At 34.9% G+C, this 27,237-nt stretch overlaps 1 protein-coding gene across 1 annotated transcript in view; it reads right to left on the bottom strand.

Annotated features, from left to right (window-relative positions):
• Nucleotides 1–1,916: 1,916 nt before the first annotated feature.
• The window catches only part of LOC150105886 (uncharacterized), a 138,671-nt gene continuing 113,350 nt past the window's right edge, over nt 1,917–27,237 (bottom strand). Inside the window, exons 8-9 of the mRNA XM_090393656.1 lie at nt 17,532–17,592; nt 1,917–2,226 (exon numbers count right to left, since the gene is read on the bottom strand). Of these exons, the coding sequence (XP_090249782.1) occupies nt 2,108–2,226; nt 17,532–17,592 (180 nt within the window). The 3' untranslated portion in view covers nt 1,917–2,107. The remainder of the gene's footprint in view (nt 2,227–17,531; nt 17,593–27,237) is intronic.

Here is a 27,237-nt window from a genome sequence, read left to right as displayed (position 1 = left end):
AATGAGTATGTCGTCATCAGCAAAGCTAAGATCAGTTATTTTCATGATGTTGGTGAATGTTCTAATGGTAAAATCCAGATCTTCTGTGTTGATGGTCCGGAAGATGTAGTCCAAGCATACAAGAACAAATAAGGTGCTAGTGCATCACCTTGCAGGACTCCTGTTGTCACCAGAAAGGATTCAGATGTTTCTGTTTTAAAGATTCCTGTAGCAGTGTAATCTTTATAAGGTGCTGAGACTGCTTGTATGATTTTTGAGGGTTGACCATAGAAGCTGATTATTTTAAACATTGCTTCTCTATTAATAGTCAAAGGTTAAAACGAGTGGTAAGTTTTTATCACATGAACCTTCATGATTCTCCTGATGCAATGTATCTGTTCTATTGTACTTTTTTTTTTTTTTTAATCCAGCTTGGTTTTTTCTTAACAATGGCGTTAAATAAGGTTATATTCTATTCTATTGAGTATCATCCTATTGTAGATTTTAACCGTGGTTGATAGCAAATATCCCTGTAGTAATCCATTTTATTAAGATTACCCTTTTTGGGAATAGGGACAATAAGGCCTTGTTTCCATTGTTGAGGTATTATTCCAAGGAGGACACTTCACAGGACAATAGCGACACTTTATGGCAAACAATGTTGCCATAAAGTGTAGCTAGAACTAGTATAAAAAGCCACTGCTTTTGATATAAGGTCTGGAGATTCCTTTACTACTTGAAGAAAATATATTCACACAAAAAAATACCATGTTTTATACAGACAAAACAATATTTAACATCTTATATTCACCATTATACTGGATTTTTGAAGAATGTAAAGACATTTTTCAAAACTCCAGTATAATGGGGAGAACATGATGCATATAGTATATTAAAAAAAAACTTGAATAAACATAAATAGCTTGACTAGTTTTTTCATGTGCGGCCAGGTACACTTCATCAGGAGCTTATGCATAAGAATTAATAGCTAGAGCCGTAGTAATGCATAACAGTAGGTAATTTAAAAAAAAGGAGAATACAATGGATGAAAAATGAAATAAACAACCAATGCAGGAAAGCAGGTGTACTAACTAGTATTGTCATGTATTACAATGTGATGCACTGCATAGCCATGGTTTGATGAAGACCGAACTTGGTGCAGAAATGTGCCTTGGTTCTTAATGCACTAAGTAGATATGCATAGCATTTTGGAAGCATTGTCCAATTTTTGACAAAACAGTTATGTTCAATATATGGCATTTCTGTTTTTTTTTTTTTTACACTTCTGAAATAAGTGAATGAACTTTAATTATCTTTAGTGAAATGAGATTTCACTTCATTGTAATAATGGCGGTCGCATGTTAGCCCAGACATGGCCTATCCATGCGTATCCTATCCTCTCGTTGGTTATATTCTGTTACAGCAAACTCAGCGATAATCAACCAAACAAGCAGTTGTAATGGCCAGCATTCCCCAACAGACACAATAAGTAGGCTAAACATAAGAACTATTTATGACATGAAATTGAATCAGCATTACATAAATAAAAACTGCTGTTTAAATCCTCTTCTGAGTTTTTTTTTTTTTTTTTTTTTTTTTTAACTCAACTAATAAAAATTCTCACTTGTCACAGACAAGTGCATTTTTCATGCACTGTAGATTATACAGATGACTCTAATAAACTGTCTGGGATAGTGAATAGCTTTCTATAGAGTGAATTTTATTTGGAATTTCACTATGCAAATGAGACTTTGTTAGGACTTTTTGACAGCTTGTTACAATCTGTTTACTATAGATAGCAAGAATGACAAATACCTAAGCAACTCATAAGTTTCTTAAATTTTTTAAATTGCTTTATTCATTTAGTTAGGTTGTGGTGCAATTAGTAATCTTTTTTATTACCAGCAATAATTGCAACATAATATTTATCATGTGACCATAATAACGTTTCTTACTTTTATAGAATTTGTATATGACGATTGAATTTGCAAAGCCACTAGTTGTTAACGTGTAACAGTGATATCTGTTGAAATGATTTTTATTTTCTATTTACAAAGTGTCTACAAAGCTCCTCTGTTATTGTTGTACATAGAAACTGCAGTGGATGATTGTTTTCTAGGTATATACATCACACATAAACAATATAAGTAGTCTGTCCATCTTGATAAAGGTTGGTGTGCAAGGTTACAGGAAAGGCTGCATCAGTGGTACTAATGTCTTGTCCATCCTCTATTTCAGGTGCTACACCTATAATATATACAACAAATTAGTGTCCCGGTTTAAACATTTCTGGCTAATACATATTAATAATAATAAGGATCTCTTACTATAATATATACAACAAATTAGTGTCCCGGTTTAAACATTTCTGGCTAATACATAATAATAATAATAAGGATCTCTTACTATAATATATACAACAAATTAGTGTCCCGGTTTAAACATTTCTGGCTAATACATTAATAATAATAAGGATCTCTTACTAGACATTTTACAGAAATGTGTGGTAAAAATAATAATATACTATAAAATAGTTAACACATATAAAGGTAATTAGAATTTGATTTAATTAGAAAATGAAAATATCAAGGAATACAGAGAGAAATGGAAAGAACATCTATTTAGGATGGAAAGATATCAGCTACCAAAAGAGGTGGATAGATATAGACCAAAAGGAGAGAGAGAGAGAGAGAGGAAGACCAGCAGCAAGATGGAAAGACCAGTGAAGCCGGAGCAGGCAAATGCCTAAGCCTTGAAGAGATGAAGAATTTGAAATCAGCTCCTATATATTTCACTCTCTGTAACATGAATGTCATTCAGGGAGAATGCAAAATACCACATATTTTCTTGTGTTGTCTTATCAGCTGAGTGAAGATGAGAAAGCATTATTAAAGTTCTAAGAAACCAAGTATAATTTGGTAATTCAAAGCTAAAAAAAAAAATTATTATGAACAGGTTATGGCAATTACTTCCCAAAACTTTGAGATCAGCATGAAAGGAATAAATGATCAAATTTAAATCTACTATAGTGCAAAATAATCTGTAACTCTACTAGCAATAACGAATTTTCCATTTACAAAAAACCTTTCACTGGCAGGTGCATCCACTTGGCTATACCACTCATCACAAAATCAAGAAACTAAAGATTACTACAAGAAATTATATTCTTGTAGTAATTATCAAGTAAGGGTTAAAGTAATGCAGAAGTCATATTTCCATATAACGGACTGTGTAGCTGAGTGGAAGTGGCGCCGGTATCCTCTGCGCTTGGTAGCTCGAAGTCAGACTTAAGTTCAAGTCTAGTCGCTGACTGGAGGAACTTTTTCTAAGCCTTTCTTCGACCGATTCCCGAGTTAGTCGATCTCTGGCAAGTGCAAGCGGGTTTTTTATCCTGTAAACTCAAGAATATCGACCGTAGTACCACATTACTTCGGACAGTAACATATCTTGTTAGGGTTAGGTACCAAGTGATGGTAGCACTTGTTCGCTAGCCTCTTCATCGGTGGCTGCTGTAATTAGTGATAGACATGGGCCAGCTATATCCGATTGGCTACCAGTGGAGAATGAACTGCCCACTCAGTCTCCAAAAGCTAGATAGGGTATAAAGGCCTCGCCTACTCCCTATAAGGGAATAAAAGGCGTTAGCTGATAGCATATTTCCATATATAAGTAGTCAAAAGGTGTCACATCTTATCACTAAGATACTCTGGATTAGAGATAGATGCTGAAAGTTTTTAACTTGGCTATACTATAAATTAAAGATTCCAAGAAATTATATTCTTGTTTTTTTAAATCCTTTATCCAAGTGTAAGCAAACAAAAAAAGTTTGCACATGAAGTAACTTCATGATTGGGCTACTTGTATATGCTGGGCTCCTACTGATGAGACCTCAATAAAGATCAAAACTGGTCTGGATAGTGGCCCTTCCCATAATGCATGTCTGTAAGGATATGTGCATTGCATTATAAGATACTAAAGCAATTGATGTGAAGTCATTTGCCTCTATATACACGTAGCCCAGTTCTAAAGTTACTTCACACGCAAACATTTTTTGTTTGCTTACACTTGGATAAAGGATTTAAAAAAACCAAGAAAGGAGCGCTTAAGGGTCAAAGCTATATAACTGAGGGGGGACCTCCACATAGCCTTTAAAGGAATGTGGAAAACCGACCAGGGCTTCTGACCTAATGTCCAATCCTCACCTTCTCATGGTACACCCTGTTTGGTATCTACTTGGATACTGAACAAACGAGGATGGGCTGGAAATCTGGGATTTAACCGACCAAATTGTATTCTTATTGGTTAAACCAAAATAAAAAACGATGGTACAACATGACAAAATTTCATGCCGGCTGGGGCGTCGCCCAGTTAAACAAGGCCCCCCGTTGTTTTCGCCAGGGAACCAGGGTGAACAGCGAAAAAGTCAGTTACTGGAACAAATCTGAAAACACCCCCCAACTAAACAACACCAGAGTTAAAGATTGGTACTATCAATGTAAAAAGTCTGAATGGCAAAGAAATGGTGCTAGCTGAGGAATTAGATAAGTACCAGATGGACATAATAGGGGTGACGGAAACAAAAAAGACCAAAACTGGTGAGATCTTTCTGAGCAATAAATACAAAATGTTATATTCAGGCAATGACAATCAAGGAAAAGAAGGAGTAGCCATAGTATTCAACACAAAATATGAGGCTAATCTTCTTGAATGGCAGTCAGTCTCAAGTAGAGTACTGGGGGCAAACATGAGAATGGGGAACTGGACAATGAGACTTATTTGTGCCTATGGTCCCACAGAAGGTTCTACTAAGGTAGAAGTGGAGAAATTTTTTGAGGCTTTAGAAAAAGCAACTGACACAATGAAAAGGAAAAGTTGGTCCTTGTTGGAGATCTAAATAGCACAATAGGAAATGATTGTGAGACATACAAAAATATTTTGGGAAAATTTGGAGAAAAGAGCAAAGCTAATAATAATGGCAAATATCTGTTGGATTACTGCTCAGGACATGGACTGGTTATTACTAACAACATGTTCCAACATAAAAATGTTGCACAAATTCACATGGAGAGAAGAGGCAAGGAATAAGAAAAGTCTCATCGACTATGTTATTGTTGATAGTGATGTTTTCTTCCTGGTGCAGGACACCAGAGTGTACAGAGGATTTGAAATTGGAAGTGATCACTGTTTAGTCTTGAGCAGGATAAAATTGAATTTCATATTGAAAAGAATAACATGTAAGAAAGTTTTAAAGCGAATAAAAGTTGAGCAGCTCTCAGATGTGAACTGTAGATTAAAATACACAAAGATTATTGAAAAAAAAATTAGAGTTTGAGAACAGGAATCAAACCTTGGAGATTCAGTGGCAAGCCTTGAAGAAAACCTAACATGTAAAAAAAGAATAACATGTAAGAAAGTTTTAAAGCGAATAAAAGTTGAGCAGCTCTCAGATGTGAACTGTAGACTAAAATACACAAAGATTATTGAAGAAAAAATTAGAGTTTGAGAACAGGAATCAAACCTTGGAGATTCAGTGGCAAGCCTTGAAGATAACCTTGATTGATTCAGCCAGAGAGTCATGTGGTGAAGTTGTCTGCAAGGATAGAAAAATCAGAATTCCATGGTGGACACAGAAAGTTAAAGAGGCAGTGAAGGAAAAGAAGAAAGCATATCAAAAGTTCCTGACAAATAAGTCAGCTTGGGCTCTTTGAGAATACAGAGACAAATGCAAGAATGCTGAACACTGTGTAAAACTAGCTAAACAAAATTCATGGGAGGACTTTGGCAAGAATATAGAAAATAAATATCAAGAAGGTGGCAAAATATTCTGGACGTTGTTGAAGAAGCTTAGGAATGGAGGAAAGAGTGCTGTAAAAGAAGTTAGAGATAATAAAGGTAACATGAAAATGGGAGAAAAAGATATCCTTGAAGTATGGAGTAATTTGAAAAACTGCTAAATGAAATAAGCAGTGATGACAGCACAGTGGTAAAAAATACTGACCAGGCATGCATTCAGGAATACATATCCATACTTGAAGTAGAAAAAGCCATCAAAGGCTTGAAATGTGGAAAGGCAGCAGGAGTAGATGATATTCAACCAGAAATGCTTAAGTATGGTGGTATAAAAGTCTTACAGTGGCTGCACTGCATATTTCAGAAAGCCTGGACAGAGGGATGAATTCCCGATGATTGGAGTAGAGCTCTCATAGTACCCATATATAAAAAGGGAAATAAAACTGAATGTGAGGAACAACAGAGGGTATTTCCCTACTGAGTGTTCCAGGCAACATCTATGCAAGTATACTTGAGAAACGGTTGAGAAGAATTGTGGAAGAAAAGCTTGATGAAGAACAAGCTGGATTCCGGCCAAATAGAGGCTGTCAGGATCAGATCTTCACTTTACGACAAATAGTCGAGAAAGCATGGGAATATAACAAAGATCTGTATTTAAGTTTTGTCGATTTGGAAAAGGCATATGACAAGGTGCCAAGAGAGAAGCTATTCAATATGCTACAGTTATATGGTGTCAATGGGGCATTATATCAAGCAATACTTAGTCTTTATTTGAGTTGTAAGTCAGCAGTTAGAATCGAATTAAGTACAGAAAGATGGTTTAATGTTAATTCTGGTGTGAGACAAGGATGTACATTATCCCCTCTGTTATTCATTATCTATATGGATCACATTATGAAGGAAAGTGGTATTAAACATGATATCAAAATTGGAGATGTTAATGTCAGCTCTTTGCTTTATGCAGGTGATGTTATACTTCTAAATAAATCCGCTACAAGTCTGCAAGGTTCTCTGACTAAATTGAATAACTGTTGTAATAGATATGGTATGAAGATCAGCAATAAAAAGACAAAGGCAATGAAAATAGGCAGAATCATTGAAAATGTAAACTGTGTTGTGAATGGAGAACCTGTGGAACAAGTAAAACATTTCAGCTACTTAGGCATGATTTTTAGCGACGATGGTAAATTAAATACGGAAATAGACAACAGAATCAACGAAGCTGGTATGGTAGGGAGTCAACTGAATAAATTTATATGGAATAAGAGAGAAATTATCCCCAACACTAAATTAGCTGTATACAAGACAGTCTTCAAGCCAATTTTAACTTATTGATCTGAGAGCGGGGTCAGAAGTAAAACACTTGACCAAAGACTAGAGACCAGAGATATGAGAGTCCTGAAAAAGATCAGGGGGCATGAACAGATGGCATCAATGGCAATATCATATTAAAAACGAGGATGTTAGGAAAATACTTAACATTGTCAGCATCCAGGAATGCATTAGCAGAGCTAATCTCAGGTGGTATGGTCACTTAAACTGAATGGGCGAAGAAAGATTAGCAAAACAAGTGTTCTCTGCCAGGTTGGCAGCAAAACAACCCAGAGGAAGACCAAGATATAGGTGGATTGATACGGTACAAAGTGCCTTAGACGATAGAAATATAATATCTGATAATGCTGGAGTCTTGACAAGTAACAGACTGATTTGGAGATAAATTGTAGATAGGAAGTTAGTAATGATGTAATTTTTTTCATGTAATACTATCATATCCTGTACACCCCTTGAGGGTACATGGCAGGAATTTGATGATGATGAGAATATAATTTCTTGGCATCTGTAATTTATAGTATAACCAAGTTAAAAAAACCTTCAACAGTTATTATCAATCCTATTATCCTATTTACAGAGCTCACACAATTTGTTCTTCGGTCCCTTTCAGAAGAAATGTTTGCTTCTAATGGGTATAATGAAACTACCATCCAGAAAATAATAAATAATTATCATCCTATAGCTAGACTACAATTTAATATTCAAAGTATTTCTGTACCCTATCTTAAATGGACTTCGGGACAAATAGCATGAATTCTTCACAAATACAATCTATACAATACTTTTAAACCCGCATGGAAGTTATCTTATTTCCTACAATCTACCAAGGATAAACTGCCACCTTTATCCTCACCTGATATCTATCAAGTGCCCTATTCCTGCAGACTATGCTACATTGGACAGACTGGCTGATCTGCTGAGGTAGAATCCAAGAACACAATGACTACATAAAATGTTTATCACTATAAACCACTATCAATTACAGACCTAAACTTGCTTCCCTTGAACATTAATAGTGCTTTCTCCTGTTCACTCAGCTGTGACTTAAACAGAAAGTATACTCATGCTATATGGCTCATCCTTGCATTTCATAATTCTGAATGCTGTATCTTTTGCATTCTCTCTGAATAATGCTCATGTTACATTGGGTGAAATATAGGAGCAGATATTAATTTCTAATTTTCCTTATTTAATATTTTATAATATATTGCTATTAAGGACAGGCAAACATTATCTGTTCACAAGCTTTTCATCATCATCATCATCATCAAATTCCTGCCATGTACCCTCAAGGGGTGTACAGGTTATGACAGTACTACATGAAAAAATTACATCATTACTAACTTCCTATCTACAATTTTCCTCCAAATCAGTCTGTTACTTGTCAAGACTCCAACATTATCAGATCTTATATTTCTATCGTCTAAGGCACTTTGTACCGTATCAATCCACCTATATCTTGGTCTTCCTCTGGGTCGTTTTCCTGCCAACCTGGCAGAGAACACTTGTTTTGCTAATCTTTCCTCTCCCATTCTATTTAAGTGACCATACCATCTGAGATTAGCTCTGCTAACGCATTCCTGGATGCTGACAATGTCAAGTTCTTTCCTAATATCCTCGTTTTTAATATGATATTGCCATTGATGCCATCTGTTCACGCCTCTAATCTTTCTCAGGACTCTCATATCTGCGGTCTCTAGTCTTTGGTCAAGTGTTTTACTTCTGACCCAGCTCTCAGATCCATAAGTTAAAATTGGTTTGAACACTGTCTTGTATACAGCTAATTTAGTGTTCCGACTAATTTCTTTCTTATTCCATATGAATTTATTCAATTGACTTCCCACCATACCAGCTTTGCTGATTCTGTTGTCTATTTCTATATTTAGTTTACCATCTTCATTAAAAATTGTGCCTAAGTAGCTGAAATGTTTTACTTGTTCCACAGGTTCTCCATTCACAACACAGTTGACATTTTCAATGATTCTGCCTATTTTCATTGTCTTTGTCTTTTTATTGCTGACCTTCATACCATATCTATTACAACAGCTATTCAATTTAGTCAGAGAATCTTGCAGACTTGTAGAGGATTTATTTAGAAGTATAACATCATCCGCATAAAGCAAAGAGCTGACATTAACATCTCCAATTTTGATATCAGGTTTAATACCACATTCCTTCATAATGTGATCCATATAGATAATGAATAACAGAGGGGATAATGTACATCCTTGTCTCACACCAGATTTAACATTAAACCATCTTCCTCTACTTCCTTCAATTCTAACTGCTGACTCACAACTCAAATAAAGACTAAGTATCGCTTGATATAATGCTCCATTGACACCATATAACTGCAGCGTATTGAATAGCTTCTCTCTTGGCACCTTGTCATATGCCTTTTCCAAATCGACAAAACTTAAATACAGATCTGTGTTATATTCCCATGATTTCTCGGCTATTTGTCGTAAAGTGAAGATCTGATCCTGACAGCCTCTATTTGGTCTGAATCCAGCTTGTTCTTCACCAAGCTTTTCTTCCACAATTCTTCTCAACCGTTTCTCAAGTATACTTGCATAGATCTTGCCAGGAACACTCAGTAGGGAAATACCTCTGTAATTCTCACATTCAGTTTTATTTCCCTTTTTATATATGGGTACTATGAGAGCTCTACTCCAATAATCGGGAATTCGTCCCTCTGTCCAGGCTTTCTGAACTATGCAGTGCAGCCACTGTAAGACTCTTATACCACCATACTTCAGCATTTCTGGTCGAATATCATCTACTCCTGCTGCCTTTCCACATTTCAAGCCTTTGATGGCTTTTTCTACTTCAAGTATGGATATGTATTCCTGTCAGTGTTTTTTATCACTGTGCTGTCATCACTGCTTGTTTCATTTAGCAGTTTTTCAAAGTAATTACTCCATACTTCAAGGATATCTTTTTCTCCTGTTTTCATTTCACCTTTATCATCTGTAATTCCTTTTACAGCACTCTTTCCTCCATTTCTAAGCTTCTTCAACAACCTCCAGAATATTTTGCCACCTTCTTGATATTTATTTTCTATATTCTTGCCAAAGTCCTCCCATGACTTTTGTTTAGCAAGTTTTACACACTGTTTAGCTTTCTTACATTTGTCTCTGTATTCTGTAAGAGTAAAAGCTGACTTATTTGCCAGGAACTTTTGATATGCTTTCTTCTTTTCCTTCACTGCCTCTTTAACTTCCTGTGTCCACCAGGGAGTTCTGATTTTTTTATCCTTGCACACAACCTCACCACATGCCTCTCTGGCAGAATCAATCAATGTTTCCTTCAGAGTTTGCCACTGAATCTCCAAGGTTTGATTCCTGTTCTCAAACTCTTTCATTTTCTTTTCAATAATATTTCTGTATTTTAGTCTACAGTTCACATCTGAGAGCTGCTCAACTTTTATTCGCTTTAAAACTTTCTTACATGTTATTCTTTTCAATATGAAATTCAATTTTATCCTGCTCAAGACTAAATAGTGATCACTTCCAATTTCAAATCCTCTGTACACTCTGGTGTCCTGCACCAGGGAGAAAACATCACTATCAACAATAACATAGTCAATGAGACTTTTCTTATTCCTAGCCTCTTCTCTCCATGTGAATTTGTGCACATTTTTATGTTGGAACATGGTGTTAGTAATAACCAGTCCATGTCCTGAGCAGAAATCCAACAGATATTTGCCATTATTATTAGCTTTGCTCTTTTCTCCAAATTTTCCCAAAATATTTTTGTATGTCTCACAATCATTTCCTACTCTGCTATTTAGATCCCCAACAAGGACCAACTTTTCCTTTTTCATTGTGTCAGTTGCTTTTTCTAAAGCCTCAAAAAATTCCTCCACTTCTACCTTAGTAGAACCTTCTGTGGGACCATAGGCACAAATAAGTCTCATTGTCCAGTTCCCCATTCTCATATTTGCCCACATTACTCTACTTGAGACTGACTGCCATTCAAGAAGATTAGCCTCGTATTTTGTGTTGAATACTATGGCTACTCCTTCTTTTCCTTGATTGTCATTGCCTGAATATAACATTTTGTATTTATTGCTCAGAAAGATCTCACCAGTTTTGGTCTTTTTTGTTTCAGTCACCCCTATTATGTCGATCTGGTACTTATCTAATTCCTCAGCTAGCTCCATTTCTTTGCCATTCAGGCTTCTTACGTTGATAGTACCGATCTTTAACTCTGGTGATGTTGAGTTGGGGTTTGTTTTCAGATTTGTTCCAGTAGCTGACTTTTCGCTGTTCGCCCTGGTTCCCTGGCGAAAACAACGGGGGCCTTGTTTAACCGGGCGACGCCCCAGCCGGCATGAAATTTTGTCATGTTGTACCATCATTTTTTATTTTGGTTTAACCAATAAGAATACAATTTGGTCGGCTAAATCCCAAATTGCCAGCCCATCCTCGTTCGTTCAGTATCAAAGTAGATACCCAACAGGGTGCACCACGAGAAGGTGAGGATTGGACATTAGGTCAGAAGCCCTGGTCGGTTCTCCGCATTCCTTTAAAGGCTATGTGGAGGTCTCCTCTCAGTTATACAGCTTTGACCCTTAAGCACCCCCACAAGCTTTTCTTAATCTAATAATATACAGAAAATGCTTACTCGACAATTCTTGTAGCCTTAAAGGTGGACAAAGATTTGCTTATGTTGTCCACTGCAATATCACTAGTGATTGCCAATCGTGGAACAACTTATCTTGATCTTCATTGATTTAAAATTTCTATATCTCATTCCATTTGATGCCTCTACTGCTGCCTTTCCTCAACAAACCACTCGGAAGATCTTGACATTATCATCATTGTTCCAGCCTTAGAAGTCATCGTTGAATCGTTTAAGAGGAAGAGGATGTCCTGGTTTTCTTTTTCCTAATGGCTTGTACTTTAAGGCTTGTTTTGGTAATCTTTCTGTTTTCATTCTTTGAACATGTTCCATCCATTTATGTTTATATTTTTAAATTTTTTCTATTACTGGTTCTTGGTTTAATTCTTTCATAATATCTTCGTTTCTTTTGTGATCAAATAGGATATACTTTGCAGTTTTTCTCATAAACTTCATTTCTGCTGTTTTAATCTTTGTTTGTCTTTTTGTTTTATTGTCCAGATTTCACTTCCATACATTAAGACGTAGGGCTAATGTATTGTATACTTTTAGCCTGGTTTGTTTTTGAACTAGGTTTGGTTTAAATATAGAGTTAATTACACCTGTTATTTTTAAATATTTTGCAATTTTTTCATTTATATCTTTTTCAATTTCATCATATATCCTAAGTAGTTAAATGAATTCACCTGTTCTAAGATCTTGTTATCTATTACTATTTTAGTTCTTGCTGGATCTTGTCCTTTAAAGGCCATAGTTTTTGATTTTTCCGTTGATATTATCATACCATAATCTTTGGATATCTCACTTAGATCTAAAATAGCTTAAATTGCAAATAGGAGAGTGTTTAAGTTAACTGTAGGAGAAAGTTTAATTCCTTGATGTAAATTTTTATTCCATTTTGTTATTATTTCATTTAAGTAGATATTAAAAAGAATTGCTGAGAGGGGACATCCCTGTCGGACCCCTTGGTTTATCTCTCTCGTATGTGATAGCTCGTGATTTAATCTTATTTGTATTTGATTATTTTCATATATACTTGTGATAACTTTTAGGATATTATTTGGTATTTGCCTTTCTTTTAATATGTTAAATAATATGTTTCTTTTAACTTTGTCAAATGCTTTTTCAAAGTCAATAAATGCAATATGTGTTTCTAAATTATATTCTCTTCCTTTCTCTATTATTAATTTTAGGCAAAAGGCTGGGTCTATACATGATCGTCATTTTCTAAATCAATTCTGTACTTCTAGAATAAAGTTTTCGGAATATTTCATTAGTTTGTTATTTAAGATTCTGCTATATATTTTGTAACAGGAATTTAGTATGCTTATACCTCTATAGTTTTTAGGGTCATCTCTATTACCTTTTTTTAAAGATAGGAATCACAATTGCTTTTTTCCATTCTATTGGGGGGATACCAGTTGAGTAAATTTTATTTAAAAATAATAAGTCTTCCTTTGAATCTTGTTCCTGCATATTTATATAGTTCTGAACCTAGCTTATCTTCTCCAGGTGATTTTCTGTTTCTTGTTTCTTTCAGGCTGATTTCTAATTCTTCTTCAGTTATTTCCTTTTCATTAATTGTTTGCCAGTTGTCTTTTTTAAAATATTTGTCTGTCCACAGTTCTGTGTAGTAATTTAGAAATTCTTCTAATTTCAATTCAGTGTTTAATTTTATGTTTTCTTTGGTATCTGTATTTAAGTGTTTTAAAATCTCATATACACTGGGTCTTATTTTATATAAATCATGTTCTAAATTAGAAACAAATTTATTCCATGATTCTCTATGTCTTTTTCTGACTTCTCTTTTAGCTATGGCTCTTATTCTTTTATATTCTATTTCATCTTCTAATCTTTTACTGCTTAACCATTTGTGATAGGCTTCTTTTTTTCTTTTTGATTATTTCTTTGATTGTATCATCCCAGATCTTCAGTTTTTTTCTTTTATTGAATTTTTTGGTCTTTCCTAAGCTTTCATTTGCTGCTGCATTTAGTATCGTTTTTATATTAAGCCATTCTATTTCTATTTCTTCATTTTGTTTTATTTTATCTAGATATTGGTTAGTTCTTTGTTCATATAGTCATTGTACATTTGTGTCATTCAATAGTCTAGTTTTATAAACAAATGTTTCAATTTTTCTTTCTGTTCTTGTTACTTATAGCCATTTAGGTGGTAATCTTAATTTTATTTTAACAAGGAAATGGTCACTGCTTATTTCATATCCTCTGTGAACTCTAACATCTAGTGAAAATTTTGATGTCTTTTCAATTAATATGAAGTAATCTAATATTGATTTCCATTCTCTTGCTGCCCAAGTATATTTATGTATGTCTTTATGTTTATAGAAGGAATTCATTATTTTTAGGTTATTATAAACTACAAAGTCAATCAATTTTTTACCATTTCTGTTCAGAGTGTGTTCTCCATGTATTCCTATATTATTATTAATTTTCATGTTTCCAATTCTTGCATTTAAGTCTCCTGCTAAAATTATGTAATCATTTTTATTTATTTTATTATATATATTTTGTAGCTGATTATAAAATTCAATATTATCCTGTTCTCTTCCTTCTTCTGGGGCATATAAACCAATTATTGTTAAATAGCCTCTATCTATTTTTATTCTAGCTTCTATTATTCTTTCATTCCATAATTTATAATGTTTTAACTGTTTTGAAAGGGAGTTATGAATCCAAATCATGACTCCTGCTTGTGCGCTATGGTCTCTGTCAACTCCACTGTATATCACATTAAAGTTTTCAGTTCTCATAGTTCCTTTTAATTTCTTTTTTGTTTCAGTAATTACTGCTATTTTAAAATTTCTTTCATTTAATAACTGGTCTAATTCTATTAGTTGTAAGGCCAGAAATGAAAAGACCCCATGGCCCTCGAGTACTCTAATAGCATAGGAGTCATAAAATAAGAAGAGTTGGCTAATAAGGCCTTATAGGAAAGATTAAAGTAAGTGGATCTTCCTGAAAGTAGAAGAAGGAGAGGATAGATCCAGCTAGGGGTCCATGGGAGTGCCACTTCCCTTACAATCAAGATGATTGCCCCTTATGGCCCTGTTGGTCCACGAGTCCTTATTCAGTATATTCGGACCACCCCACCATATATATATACACGCACACACATGGTGGGCTCCCCTATCTGCCACCAAGGAGACGCGCTCTCTAGGAGTTACAGCCCCCCCCCCAAGAGAAGATCTTGACATTCCTTCCTCAAATCTTTTATAAACGTCTGGCATTTTTTTTATTCCAACAGCAGTCATTTTTTTTCAGTGTCTTTAATGTTTAAATTTCTTCTTATATTCCTTCCTTCCTCTTTTATCTTGTGGTGTCGAGGATTTTCTATTCACTTAACAGCTACCATATCGAGGATAAGGTGGTTAGCCATATGCCTCCGGGTATGTCCCATGTCTGTGGATAGGTGTGTGTGTGTGTGTTCATGGGCTGGTTTGCCTGTTCTGGAGGATGAAAAAGACGAGTTTCTGGGTGAAAAATATCCCCCTACCACTGTATGAGACTGATTAACTCATCTTTAGTCAAAAGATGATAAAGGTTCCTCACATCACTGAGGGGAATTGAACCCAGGTCTTTGCAACCAAATGACTTCATCTGTACTGACTGAGCTACAGAGGCTCGTGTAAAATTTCAGGTGATTTATTTTCTCTGCGTGTACAGATCTGGGACAAAGAGATACTAAAGCATTTACTATCAGTAATGCCCTTGCCCAAACAACACACACAATTCTACTCACTTCTCCCACTTCTAACCTTTATTTTCCTTCTAATACTGCCGATATCAATTCAGATCACATCTTAGTAGACGTTTCCTATCCTGTGGCATGTTTAGATCCATTCTCAACCTAATGTCATTTAATATTGCAAAAGTGTCAAATAGGACTATTGCATTAAGTGACAGTACTGGCTCGCTGAGTAGATGCTATTCAACCAATAGGTCACAAGTCTGAATCCAGTGTAAGCATGGATGTTTCTGAATGTCTCTAGGTGACTGCTGAATTTCACCACCTAGTATGAGATATAACTATCTTGCTTACTGGAGGATGTTTCTGAAGTAGCTTGAAAAGTTCCATGTTGGGTTACTAGAGCAAAGTTCTGGATTTATCCTTAGTTCACCCAAAGTATTAAGTGTACCATACATTGATAACTTTATATGTGGATGGATTTAAAAAAATAATTAATTTCTTGACTGGATTATTTACTGCTTTCAGACTCCCACATCCTGATAACTGCTATTAATGCATTTCCAAAATTATTCTTGGTGGCATGAATAACTTCATCCTTCATTCCATCTTGAATTCTTTCAAATGAAAACCTTGGTTCTGCAGCAAATGCACCAATATAGTTTGTAATAAAAATAAAACATTCTATAATTGTCTCAATGAAGTTCCCAGGTTCCATCTCTGTATACAAGAATTCTCTAATACCTCCAAAGAAAATGATTAGAAAATCCACTCTTTGAAAAACTTATCCTTTGGGATGAAATGACAGTTATGTTTTTTTTTTTGGTTGCTTTTTTATCTTTCTTTTATCTTTTTATCTTTCCAGACTGTTCTCTTGCAGTACTGCTAAATGATTAAACTTTCTCCTTAATACTTCTGCATTAATAACCAAGAAAAATTCCTTCCTTAATTGATCATCCCAATGGCATCTTGCTTGCTTGCTTGCTTGTTCTCAAAAATTATACTCCAGAGCTAAGGGATACTCAAGGATCAAAGCTGCATAACTGAGTGAAGACAGCACACATTATCTTAGCCTTTTAAGGAACGTGGAGAATGATTAGGGGTTTTGACTGAATGTCCAATCCTCACTTTCTTGTGGTGACCCCCCCCATTAGGCATCTGTCTGGATACTCAACGAATGAGGATGGGCTGGCAATTTTGGATTTAGTTGACCAAATTGTATTCTCATTGACTTAAACCATTGTGCAAAATGATGCTACAACATGGCAGAATTTCATGCCAGCTGGGGCATCACCTGGTTAAACAATGCCCTGTCAATTTTCATCATTTGAATTATGGTGAACAACGAAAAGTCATCTACTGGAACAAATCCCATCTTAACATCAACAGAGTTCAAGACTGATACTATCAACATAAACCTCAAATGAGAAAGAAATGGAACTAGCAGAAGAATTGGATAAGATGGAAACAACCATTATTCTAAAATGTCCATTTCAAAAGTGAAAGATTATTCTGGGAATAAGAGCAATAAACAAATTTAGATGTTAAAAAAAAACTGTCACACATTTAGGAGACTATCATTCTCCATTTAAACCAACATATGCTCTAGCTACCTTTGACAGCACCCTGAGGTAGTCAGTATATATTTGGATATTTGCTTGAAATTTTTTTGTTCTTATTTAATTATGCATGATTGGCTTTTGTTATCTAATGATAACTTGAAAACAACTTCTTCATTACTGTAAGCAAAACATGGGATTAAAAAATTTAGTAATTTTTACTTGCTATGTTGTGATAAGCAATTAAAATTGTTTTGCTAAGTTTCTATTACTTCTATTTACATTTTGTCATTTTTTACGTAAATCCTGCCAAGAAGAAGTTAAATTCGTTACACATTTGACCCATCTATCATCAGACCGCTAGTAAGTAGGATGGTGGTCTCACATCACAAACATTTATGCCACAACAGAATTTGAACCTACAACCTACTTGTTGAGGATGAAGGTCAAAGACATGATCTACCTTACCTTCGTGTGCCAATTATGATAAATGCAATATTTAAATATTTTATTGGTTAAAAAAATAATAAATATATCACCTGTGACTGTGCTGCTAGGAAGATTAACACTTTCATCCTCCCTTTCATCTGTGGAAGCAACCTAAAATAGATGTCAAATCTCATTAACTACCATTAAAATTAAATTGACTTCTATATGTACTGTTTAAACAGTGAACATATATACTTATAATACGAAGCTTAAAAATAATTTAATTATATTTTGATTTATTATAACAGTAGTGTTATAATAAATAATAAATGCACTATAACAAACCATGGAAAAGTATGATAGAACCAATGCAATTTTAAGCTTCTTATGCCAACAGTTTAAAAGCTCAAAACCTTCACATAGCGAACTGAATTTTCTGGCAGATGAGGTTACGATAAACAAAAGAAATAGGAAGAATCATACAGTGACAAACAGAACAATGTTTATGTATTGCAGGGAAGTGTGGGAAATAAAATAATGGAAATTCTGGAAAATACCAAAGGAAACCATACACTGAAGATAGAACACAAGGGATTGGCAAGAACTAAACACAGAAGGCATCAAAACAACTCATGAAAAAGTACAAATGCAAAATTAATGTTTGCATTTAAAAATGTTATGCTAGCTTACAATAATCACTTACCTGAAATCTTCACAATGAAATAAATGTGCAGACTATATCTTTACAATCAAAATACTTAGCAACAAAAAATGAAAAATTTTAAATCAGAATAGTTTTTTTATCTTATCCATAAAAGAATCAAATCTTCCAAACACAAAATGAGCTGTTACACACACAAACTTCACAACTTTTAATTAAACTTTCAAATTCAAGAAATACTATACATGGTAGCATATTTTTTATTTCACAGTTTTAAGAGAACAGCCCCAAGTTCAGTTTAGTGTCCACATCATGGGGGGACAGGCAACGTGAGTATGGGATTGTCTTATGCAATAAAGTACGGAAGGACTTCATGGGCTCTGAGCCACTATGGTAGCCATGAAGCCCCCATAAGGAACCCTGAAAATAGCTAAATCTAAAAATTGGCAAGACCACATCAGTGGAAGACAGACAAATTCCTCAGAAGAATAAAATGGCAGGGTAGTAAGGGACAAAAATTCCCTCAGGGCTATATGAGACTAACAAATTTTGTCACATACATGCATTTTCCATGGAAGGACCTGGAACCAACCATATATCGTATTATTCCAAGAGCACTATACTAGTACACTTAAAGTAAAGCAAGATACAAATCAGGTTATATTCCCTGCAACCTTATTTGTTTCAAACTACAGAGAAGAGGCTCCAGAAGTAAGCCACAAGAATGATGAGATTGAGTAAACCCTTCAGGGTCTCCAATATCAGATGCTGTTACTATGAAAATGAAGAAAACTAAACTACACATAGCAACATACAATGTAAGAAGTTTATTTCAAAAAGGCAGACTACAAAATATCAAACAAGAAATAGGAGAAATGCACATTAACCTTTTTGAATCTGGACAGTTTATAGGTACCTATACTTTAGCTTATACAGGTGGAAGCAAGCATGAAAATGAAACAGGAATTTTAATGGACAGTTATTTCAAAATCTTTAAATGGCTTCTGGCCCCATCAAAGACAGAATTATGATTAAGTTGAAAGCCAGAATAATGAATTTATGAATATTACAGATACATGCTCCAACTTCAGACCATCCAGATGATGAAACTGAAAGGTTGTATGAAAAAGATGCAGGAAGCATTAAAACAAGTAAAAACATAAAATATGAAAATATAGTGGGAAATTTTGGACTGGATATGGAGAAAGAAATGATTGAGGTGAAAAACTAATTGACTTTTGTAAGGAAAATGATTTAATAATCACTAATACTTGGTTCAATCATCACTCAAGATGACTATGCACACGGAAAGGCCCTGGAAACCTGACAAGGAGTCAAATTTTATAATTATGATTAAGAACAAGTTTAAAAACTGAGTAAGACAAGTTAATATTATCCTAGTGCTGATTCTAATTCAGATCATAACCTATTATAGTCAAAAATAAGTTGACAAAACATAGAAATAAAAACTTAAGATTAAACTGGAATGATAAATAGGTTATGAATTGATTATAGTTAGCACTAGGGTAAGTTTTACTTTGTAAAGATAAAGATACAAGTAATCAATTTAAAGGATTATTTCATAGTGGATATGAGGAATTAGAAAATGAGGGCAGTGCCGCAGGTTTAATAATAAGACTTGGAATGATTTCAAGGAAGTAATGATGCTCAAAAGAAGTATTAGGTCTTTTGATGCTCAAAAACATTCAAAGACTTAATACTTCTAAAGAACAAGGAAAAAATAAAAGAAAAGAATGGATGATTGGTGAAATTATGGATTTAAAAAAAAGAAAAGAAAGGTAATGATCTAAGTAAATATAAGAAACTGGATAAAGAAATAACTCAAATGTAAGGAGACAAGATTATAATGATTAGGAAAAGGATATCATCGTTAAATGGCAGATGTCAAGAATTGAAGACTTAGATAATTGCCTTGATTTCACAAAATATAAGATAAAAGAACTCACAGGGAAGAAATGGAACAAACTGAAATGTATAAAAAATGAAAAGAAGATTGTACTGTTTGAAGAGTCAGATATCCTAGAACATTGGGAAAAATATATTAAAGACAAAAGAAATATATTCAAGACAATAGGGAAGATCTAAAACTAATAAGGAGAATGAAACAGATGTTCTAACAGATGAAACAGAAATGAAAGCACATTTCAGATGTGAAAATACATCTGAAAGAGTGCTTCCAGATATCTAAGCACTCTAGATATCTGAAAAGATATTTAGAGTGCTTAACAAACACCAACTACGCACCGTATTTAAAACTTATGTGAAATTGGCAACTCTCATCTGTTCACCTAAGGACAGATTCTCTCCTTTATCACATCCAGGAGTCTATGAAGTGCCCTGTTCATGTCATTGAGCCTACTATGGCCAGACAGGAAGAAATGTGGACATCCATCTCAGTGAACACAAAAAATATATATCCGGCACTTTCGCTATGGCAAGTCAGCTCTGGCAGACCATGCTTGGATACCCCTGCACATAGGATCAATTGAAAAAAAAAACAAAAGTGCTGCACAAAAGCTTTTACAAGTCAGAGAGGTTGTTCCTGAAATCAACAGAAGCTTTGAAATATACCCCAAACCTCAACAAGTATGGCTGTATAAATCTACCAAAGATTTGGGAGACAGTCATCCTAAGACCAAATTAATACCTGCTTTGTCTCTCCCAGTTTTTTTTTTTTTTTTTTTTCCCAATTTAGATGGCGCCTAATTAGGACTTTAGTCTTTGTGTTGCACGCTACAATTACTCATACTAGTCCCACTGTTACACCAGATTGCGGTTGTCTCGCTACTGTAACAAACTTTGTTTGTGTGCTTTGAAGATGCTGGATAGAATACCAGAGAAATATTAGCAATTAAGTCAATAAAATTTTCCTATCAATCTGTGTTCACATCTATATCATTAAAATCCAATCAACATGTTCCTTTCTAATATCTCCATAGTTAATAATGATTCATCTACTAGTGATATCTATTCATTCCTGTCAATTTCCTCAGACCTCTCATCTGTATTGTTTCTAGACCTCAATCCATGTTGACAAAAGTATTTGGACACCTTACATGCCATGCAAATTTCAGATTCTACCACATGCAAACATTCAGGAATGTTTGCATGTGGTAGAATCTGAAATTTGCATGGCATGTAAGGTGTCCAAATACTTTTGTCAACATGGATTGAGGTCTAGAAACAATACAGATGAGAGGTCTGAGGAAATACCAGACTTATGCAGACACTCCCTGAAGTCTGGTAATAAAAGATGGGATGTGCTACATGTTTTGCACTGTACTTGATGTCAAGATGCCACATTCAGCTGAAGTGACAGACTTCCAACATGTCACAGTAGTTGGGTGTCACATCAGTGGTCTTTCTGTCCATGACATTGCTACCTGTCTCAGTGTACTGAAATCCACCATTGCTTATGTCATTCATAGAAAAGATGAAGAAAATGCCATGGGAGGCCACTGAAATAACTGAGATTGACCAGCTGACTCAGACTAATCTTTAAAGGTACATTTGACATGACTATAAACAATAAATTACACGATAACCACAGTAATTAACTTTAATGAAATGAAAGTACAGATATTTCATACTGAAAATAACAGTACATCATCAGTGTGTAGAAACAAGCAAATCAAAGAAACGGGAATATAAGGTACATACAGCAGTTGGTGGTTTACCAATTAAAAACTGTTGCCGCATGCTAGAAATTAATATTAATAAATAATATTATTAAAAACTATTTTTGATGGTTACATAAAATAAGAATCTCCCAAACTTTTGGGAGATAGAGATAATCATTCTGATTCAGATTTGGCCGATGGAAAAGGGCTTCGCAACTTTCTTTGAAAAGGCGTTCATATTTAAACCTGCTTCTATGGAGAAGCTCACCTTCTCATCTTCTATGTTGTGCCAGACCAGACTTTTGAGGTTTCATGTATTAGATATAATACTGATGTTCATTAATTCTTTTCCCACAGAATGGCCTGTCTGCCCAAAGTATGTTAGATTACATTCACAAGGTATCTGGTAAATGCCAGCTAATGATAGAGGTGACAGTTCGTCTTTTGTAGATGACAAGATGAGAAAATTTTGTCGATAGGAAAATATGTGGAAATGAGATAATACTTCTTCAAAATTCTACCAATCGGTTCAGAGATGCCAGAAATATAAGAGATTGGAACCCTGTGGTCTGTTGAAGAATCCTGACATGTTGGAACATAGGAGTTAAATTATCTGCTGGATTTGATTAGGGTTGTAACCATTAAATTCCATTAATGTTTTGATAGTGAGAAGTTCTTGTAAGCTTGAGGGAGAGGAGCACACAATTATGTGATCTATTAATTCAAGACTTCATAACACCAATTTTTTGAGAGGTGTGGTGAGCAGACTTTTGATGAATGTATCTGCCAGTAAAGGAGGTTTTCAATAAATACTGGTTGATAAATTACTGGAGGCTGTGTGTGTAAGAAGCAAGTCCAAGAATGGTAAACTACCGGCCTTTTCTTTTTCCATGGTGAACTGAATGTGTGGGTGAAGGCCACTGATCTGTTGTAGGAAAGTGGTAAGTTCATTTTCAGAATGAAGTCAAACAGCAAAGACAACATCAACATAACGAAACCAATGAGAGCAAGGTATCTTCCAGATGGTTCAAAAAATAGTTTGCCAAAGGTGAAGGTGACAGAGGGCTACCCATGGCAGTGCCTTCAACTTGTCTATAGATCTTGTTTTTCCAGCTGAAATATCTTGATTCTATAACAAATTCAAAAATCTTGGCAATATCAGGAGGGTAATCATCATATAGTAAATTAAGTGTTAGATAATGAGATGTTGGTAAAGAGGGAAATAATGTCAAAGCTAACTAACAAATCTGACTATTGTATATGAATATACTTGAATGAAAAGCTCTTATAAAGGTTCTTCCCCTCCGAGGTGGGAATTGAACTTGGGTCTTTTCAAATGATGGGCAAATATTGTTTAATATTTACTCATCATAGCTCTTAGATCCCCTCCTCACTCTAGTACCACCAAGTTATAGTTCAACCAGAGATGCAAGACCCCTTGACAATTCTCCACATGGCAGAAGAAGGAAAATCCATTCCAGTACTAAGGTAATCAATCTGTCTTGTGGGACAAGTTGTTTATTATTACACGTTGAAAATTGTACGTATAAAGTATGTGATTTCAGGTGTTGGTAACGAATATGGACATCACCTTATTCCTTTCTCCGCTTCAACATGAACTGATTCTTCTTGGCACTGTGCTACTGTGCAGACTATAGGCAATCTAACCTGGGGAGTTGATTTTTCACCAAGTGCCACAGTTTTCCTCGTGCAAAAAAAAAAAAATAATAATAAAATAAAATAAATAAATAAACTGACCACCAACACACATTTGATAGTATTAATAAGCTATAAGTTAGGTAAAAAGTAGGAATTTGGGTAAGTTATGGAGAACATGCTTTTGCCATCCTAGATGAACTTATATCTCCTAATAGAAGACTGATAATAAGAACAACGATGAGCTAAACAGATAGAAATAAGACTCATAAAATATTCCAGTCTAAGATGAAATCATTGCAAGAAGTCAATGCTCAAAAATCAATGCTATACTTATAATCTGCTGAATGCAGAGACAAAGCATTTAGCAGATGCTAACTGAGTGAAAAATAAGTATACCTATAGATAGACCCACGCTAACCATTATTTATGCAATACCTACCACACTTCTCCTTAAACCTGTTCACTGTTTGAGCACTCAACTACTCTGGCAATCCATTCCACTCATTCGCCACTCTCCATGAAAGAACCTAGTCTGCACATCCTTACTAACTACACTCTTACACAACTTCCAGGGATGATCCCTTGTTCTCATCCTACTACTCATGTACTGAAAAATTTCTTTTATGTCAACCTAATCCCTTTCGAGTTTTTATCATGACCCTTATACTCTGCAACCCACACACCTTCAATCTATTCTCATAAGGAACATTCCACAGACCTGGTCACTTGTCTCTCCACTACCTCCCAATCCCTAAGAAATACTGGTGACCAAATCTGTGCATAGTAGACAACATGTGGCCAAATCATAACCTTATAAAGAGGGATAATAACCTCTCTATCTTTACTTGTCAATGTGTTCTTCAGCATACCTCTGAGATATTTTGCTAACTCTTGCAATATATCCTCTAAATTTCAAATCTCAACAAAATCATCCCCAAATCCCTAGCTTCATCAATCTCCTGTAATCTAGTACTATCAATGTGATACAAAGCATGTAATTCTTTCATTCCAAAGTGCATTATCTTACATTTTACAATATTAAATTGACAATTACTGTCCTTTGCCCAAAATGCCAATTTATTTAAGTTATTCTGCAAGATGTCTATATTACTTTTATCAACTATTTTCCTCCCAGGTTTTGCATCGTCAGCAAACAAGTGAATATCTCCCCTCCCTCAAATCTATATCATTAATATATAAATTAAAGAGTAGAGGCCCTAGTACAGAAGCCTAGTTGAATGAATTCAAACCAACATAACTAGCTGAACTCATTCACCTTGATTCCACTCCACCGTACACCACCTTCTGATATCCATCTGTCAGCCACACTTTCCCCATCCATGACACAGCCTCATATCCATTCACATCATCATCAAATTCCTGATATATATATATATATATATATATATATATATATATATATATATATATATATATATACACACCCTCAAGGGGTGTACAGGATATGATAGTACTACATGAAAAATTACCTCATTACTAACTTCCTATCTACAATTTTCCTCCAAATCAGTCTTACTTGTCAAGACTCCAGCATTATCAGATATTATATTTCTATCGTCTAAGGCACTTTGTACCGTATCAATCCACCTATATCTTGGTCTTCCTCTGGGTTGTTTCCCTGCCAACCCAGCAGAGAACACTTGTTTTGCTAATCTTTCCTTTCCCATTCTGTTTAAGTGACCATACCACCTGAGATTACCTCTGCTAATGCATTCCTGGATGCTGACAATGTCAAGTTCTTTCCTGATATACTCGTTTTTAATATGATATTGCCATTGATGCCATCTGTTCATGCCCTCCTAATCTTTCTCAGGACTCTCATATCTGTGATCTCTAGTCTTTGGTCAAGCGTTTTGCTTCTGACCCAGCTCTCAGATCAATAAGTTAAAATTGGCTTGAAGACTGTCTTGTATACAGCTAATTTAGTGTTTGGACTCATTTCTCTCTTATTCCATATAAATTTATTCAGTTGACTCCCTACCATACCAGCTTTGTTGATTCTGTTGTCTATTTCCATATTTAATTTACCATCGTCACTAAAAATCGTGCCTAAGTAGCTGAAATGTTTTACTTGTTCTATAAGTTCTCCATTCACAATGTAGTTGATATTTTCAATGTTTATGTCTATTTTCATTGTCTTTTTAATGCCGACCTTCATATCATATCTATGTCCAGGGAATCATGCAGACTTGTGGCGGATTTATTTAGAACTATAACATCATCTGCATAAAGCAAAGAGCTGACATTAACATCTCTAATTTTGATATCAGGTTCAATACCACTTTCCTTCATAATGTGATCTATATAGATAATGAATAACAGAGGGGATAATGTACATCCTTGTCTGACACCAGATTTAACATTAAACCACCTTCCTGTACTTCCTTCAATTCTAACTGCTGACTCTAAACTCAAATAAAGACTAAGTATTGCTCGATATATAATGTCCCATTGAGACCATATAATTGTAGCATTTCGAATAGCTTATCTATTGACACCTTGTCATATGCCTTTTCAAGATCTACAAAACTTAAATACAGATCTTTGTTATATTCCCATGATTTCTCAACTATCTATCGTAAGGTGAAAATCTGATCCTAACAGCCTTTATTTGGCTTGGATCCAGCTTGTTCTTCACCAAGCTTCTCTTCCACAATCCTTCTCAACCGTTTCTCAAGTATACTTGCATAGATCTTGCCAGGAACACTCAGTAGGGAAATACCTCTGTAGTTCTCACATTCAGTTTTATTTCCCTTTTTATATATGGGTACTACGAGAGCTCTACTCCAATCATCGGGAATTCGTCCCTCTGTCCAGGCTTTCTGAACTATGCAGTGCAGCCACTGTAAGACTCTTATACCACCATACTTCAGCATTTCTGGTCGAATATCATCTACTCCTGCTGCCTTTTCACATTTTAGGCTTTTGATGGCTTTTTCTACTTCAAGTATGGATACGTATTCCTGACTGCATGTCTGGTCAGTGTTTTTTACCACTGTGCTGTCATCACTGCTTGTTTCATTTAACAATTTTTCAAAGTAATTACTTCATACTTCAAGGATATCTTTTTCTCCTGTTTTCATGTCACCTTTATCATCTCTAATTCCTTTTGCAGCACTCTTTCCTCCATTTCTGAGCTTCTTCAACAACCCCCAGAATATCTTTCCACCTTCTTGATGTTTATTTTCTATGTTCTTACAAAAGTCCTCCCATAACTTTTGTTTAGCAAGTTTTACACAGTGTTTAGCTTTCTTATATATGTTTCTATATTCTCTAAGAGCGCAAGCTGACTCATTTGCCAGGAACATTTGATATGCTTTCTTCTTTTCTTTCACTGCCTCTTTAACTTCCTGTTTCCACCATGGGGTTCTGATTTTTTTATCCTTGCAGACAACCTCACCACATGCCTCTCTGGCTGAATCAATCAGGGTTTTCTTCAGGGCTTGCCACTGAATCTCCAAGGTTTGGTTGCTGTTCTCAAACTCTTTCATTTTTTTCTTCAATCATGTTTGTGTATTTTAGCCTACAGTTCACATCTGAGAACTGCTCAACTTTTATTCGCTTTAAAACTTTCTTACATGTTCTTCTTTTCAATATGAAATTCAATTTTATCCTGTTCAAGACTAAATGGTCATTACTTCCAATTTCAAATCCTCTGTAAACTCTAGTGTCCTGCACCAGGAGAAAACATCACTATCAACAATAACATAGTCAGTGAGTTTTCTTATTCCTTGCCTCTTCTCTCCATGTGAATTTGTGCACATTTTTATGTTGGAACATTGTCTTAGTAATAACCAGTCCATGTCCTGAGCAGAAATTCAACAGGTATTTGCC

Source organism: Typopeltis vanoorti, chromosome 6, assembly GCF_054136105.1.
Source record: "Typopeltis vanoorti isolate ZY-2024b chromosome 6, IOZ_Tvanoo_1.0, whole genome shotgun sequence".
NCBI lineage: Eukaryota > Metazoa > Arthropoda > Arachnida > Uropygi > Thelyphonidae > Typopeltis > Typopeltis vanoorti.
Note: the sequence above shows the minus strand (reverse complement) of the source record. Positions and strands in the feature narration are given on the sequence as shown.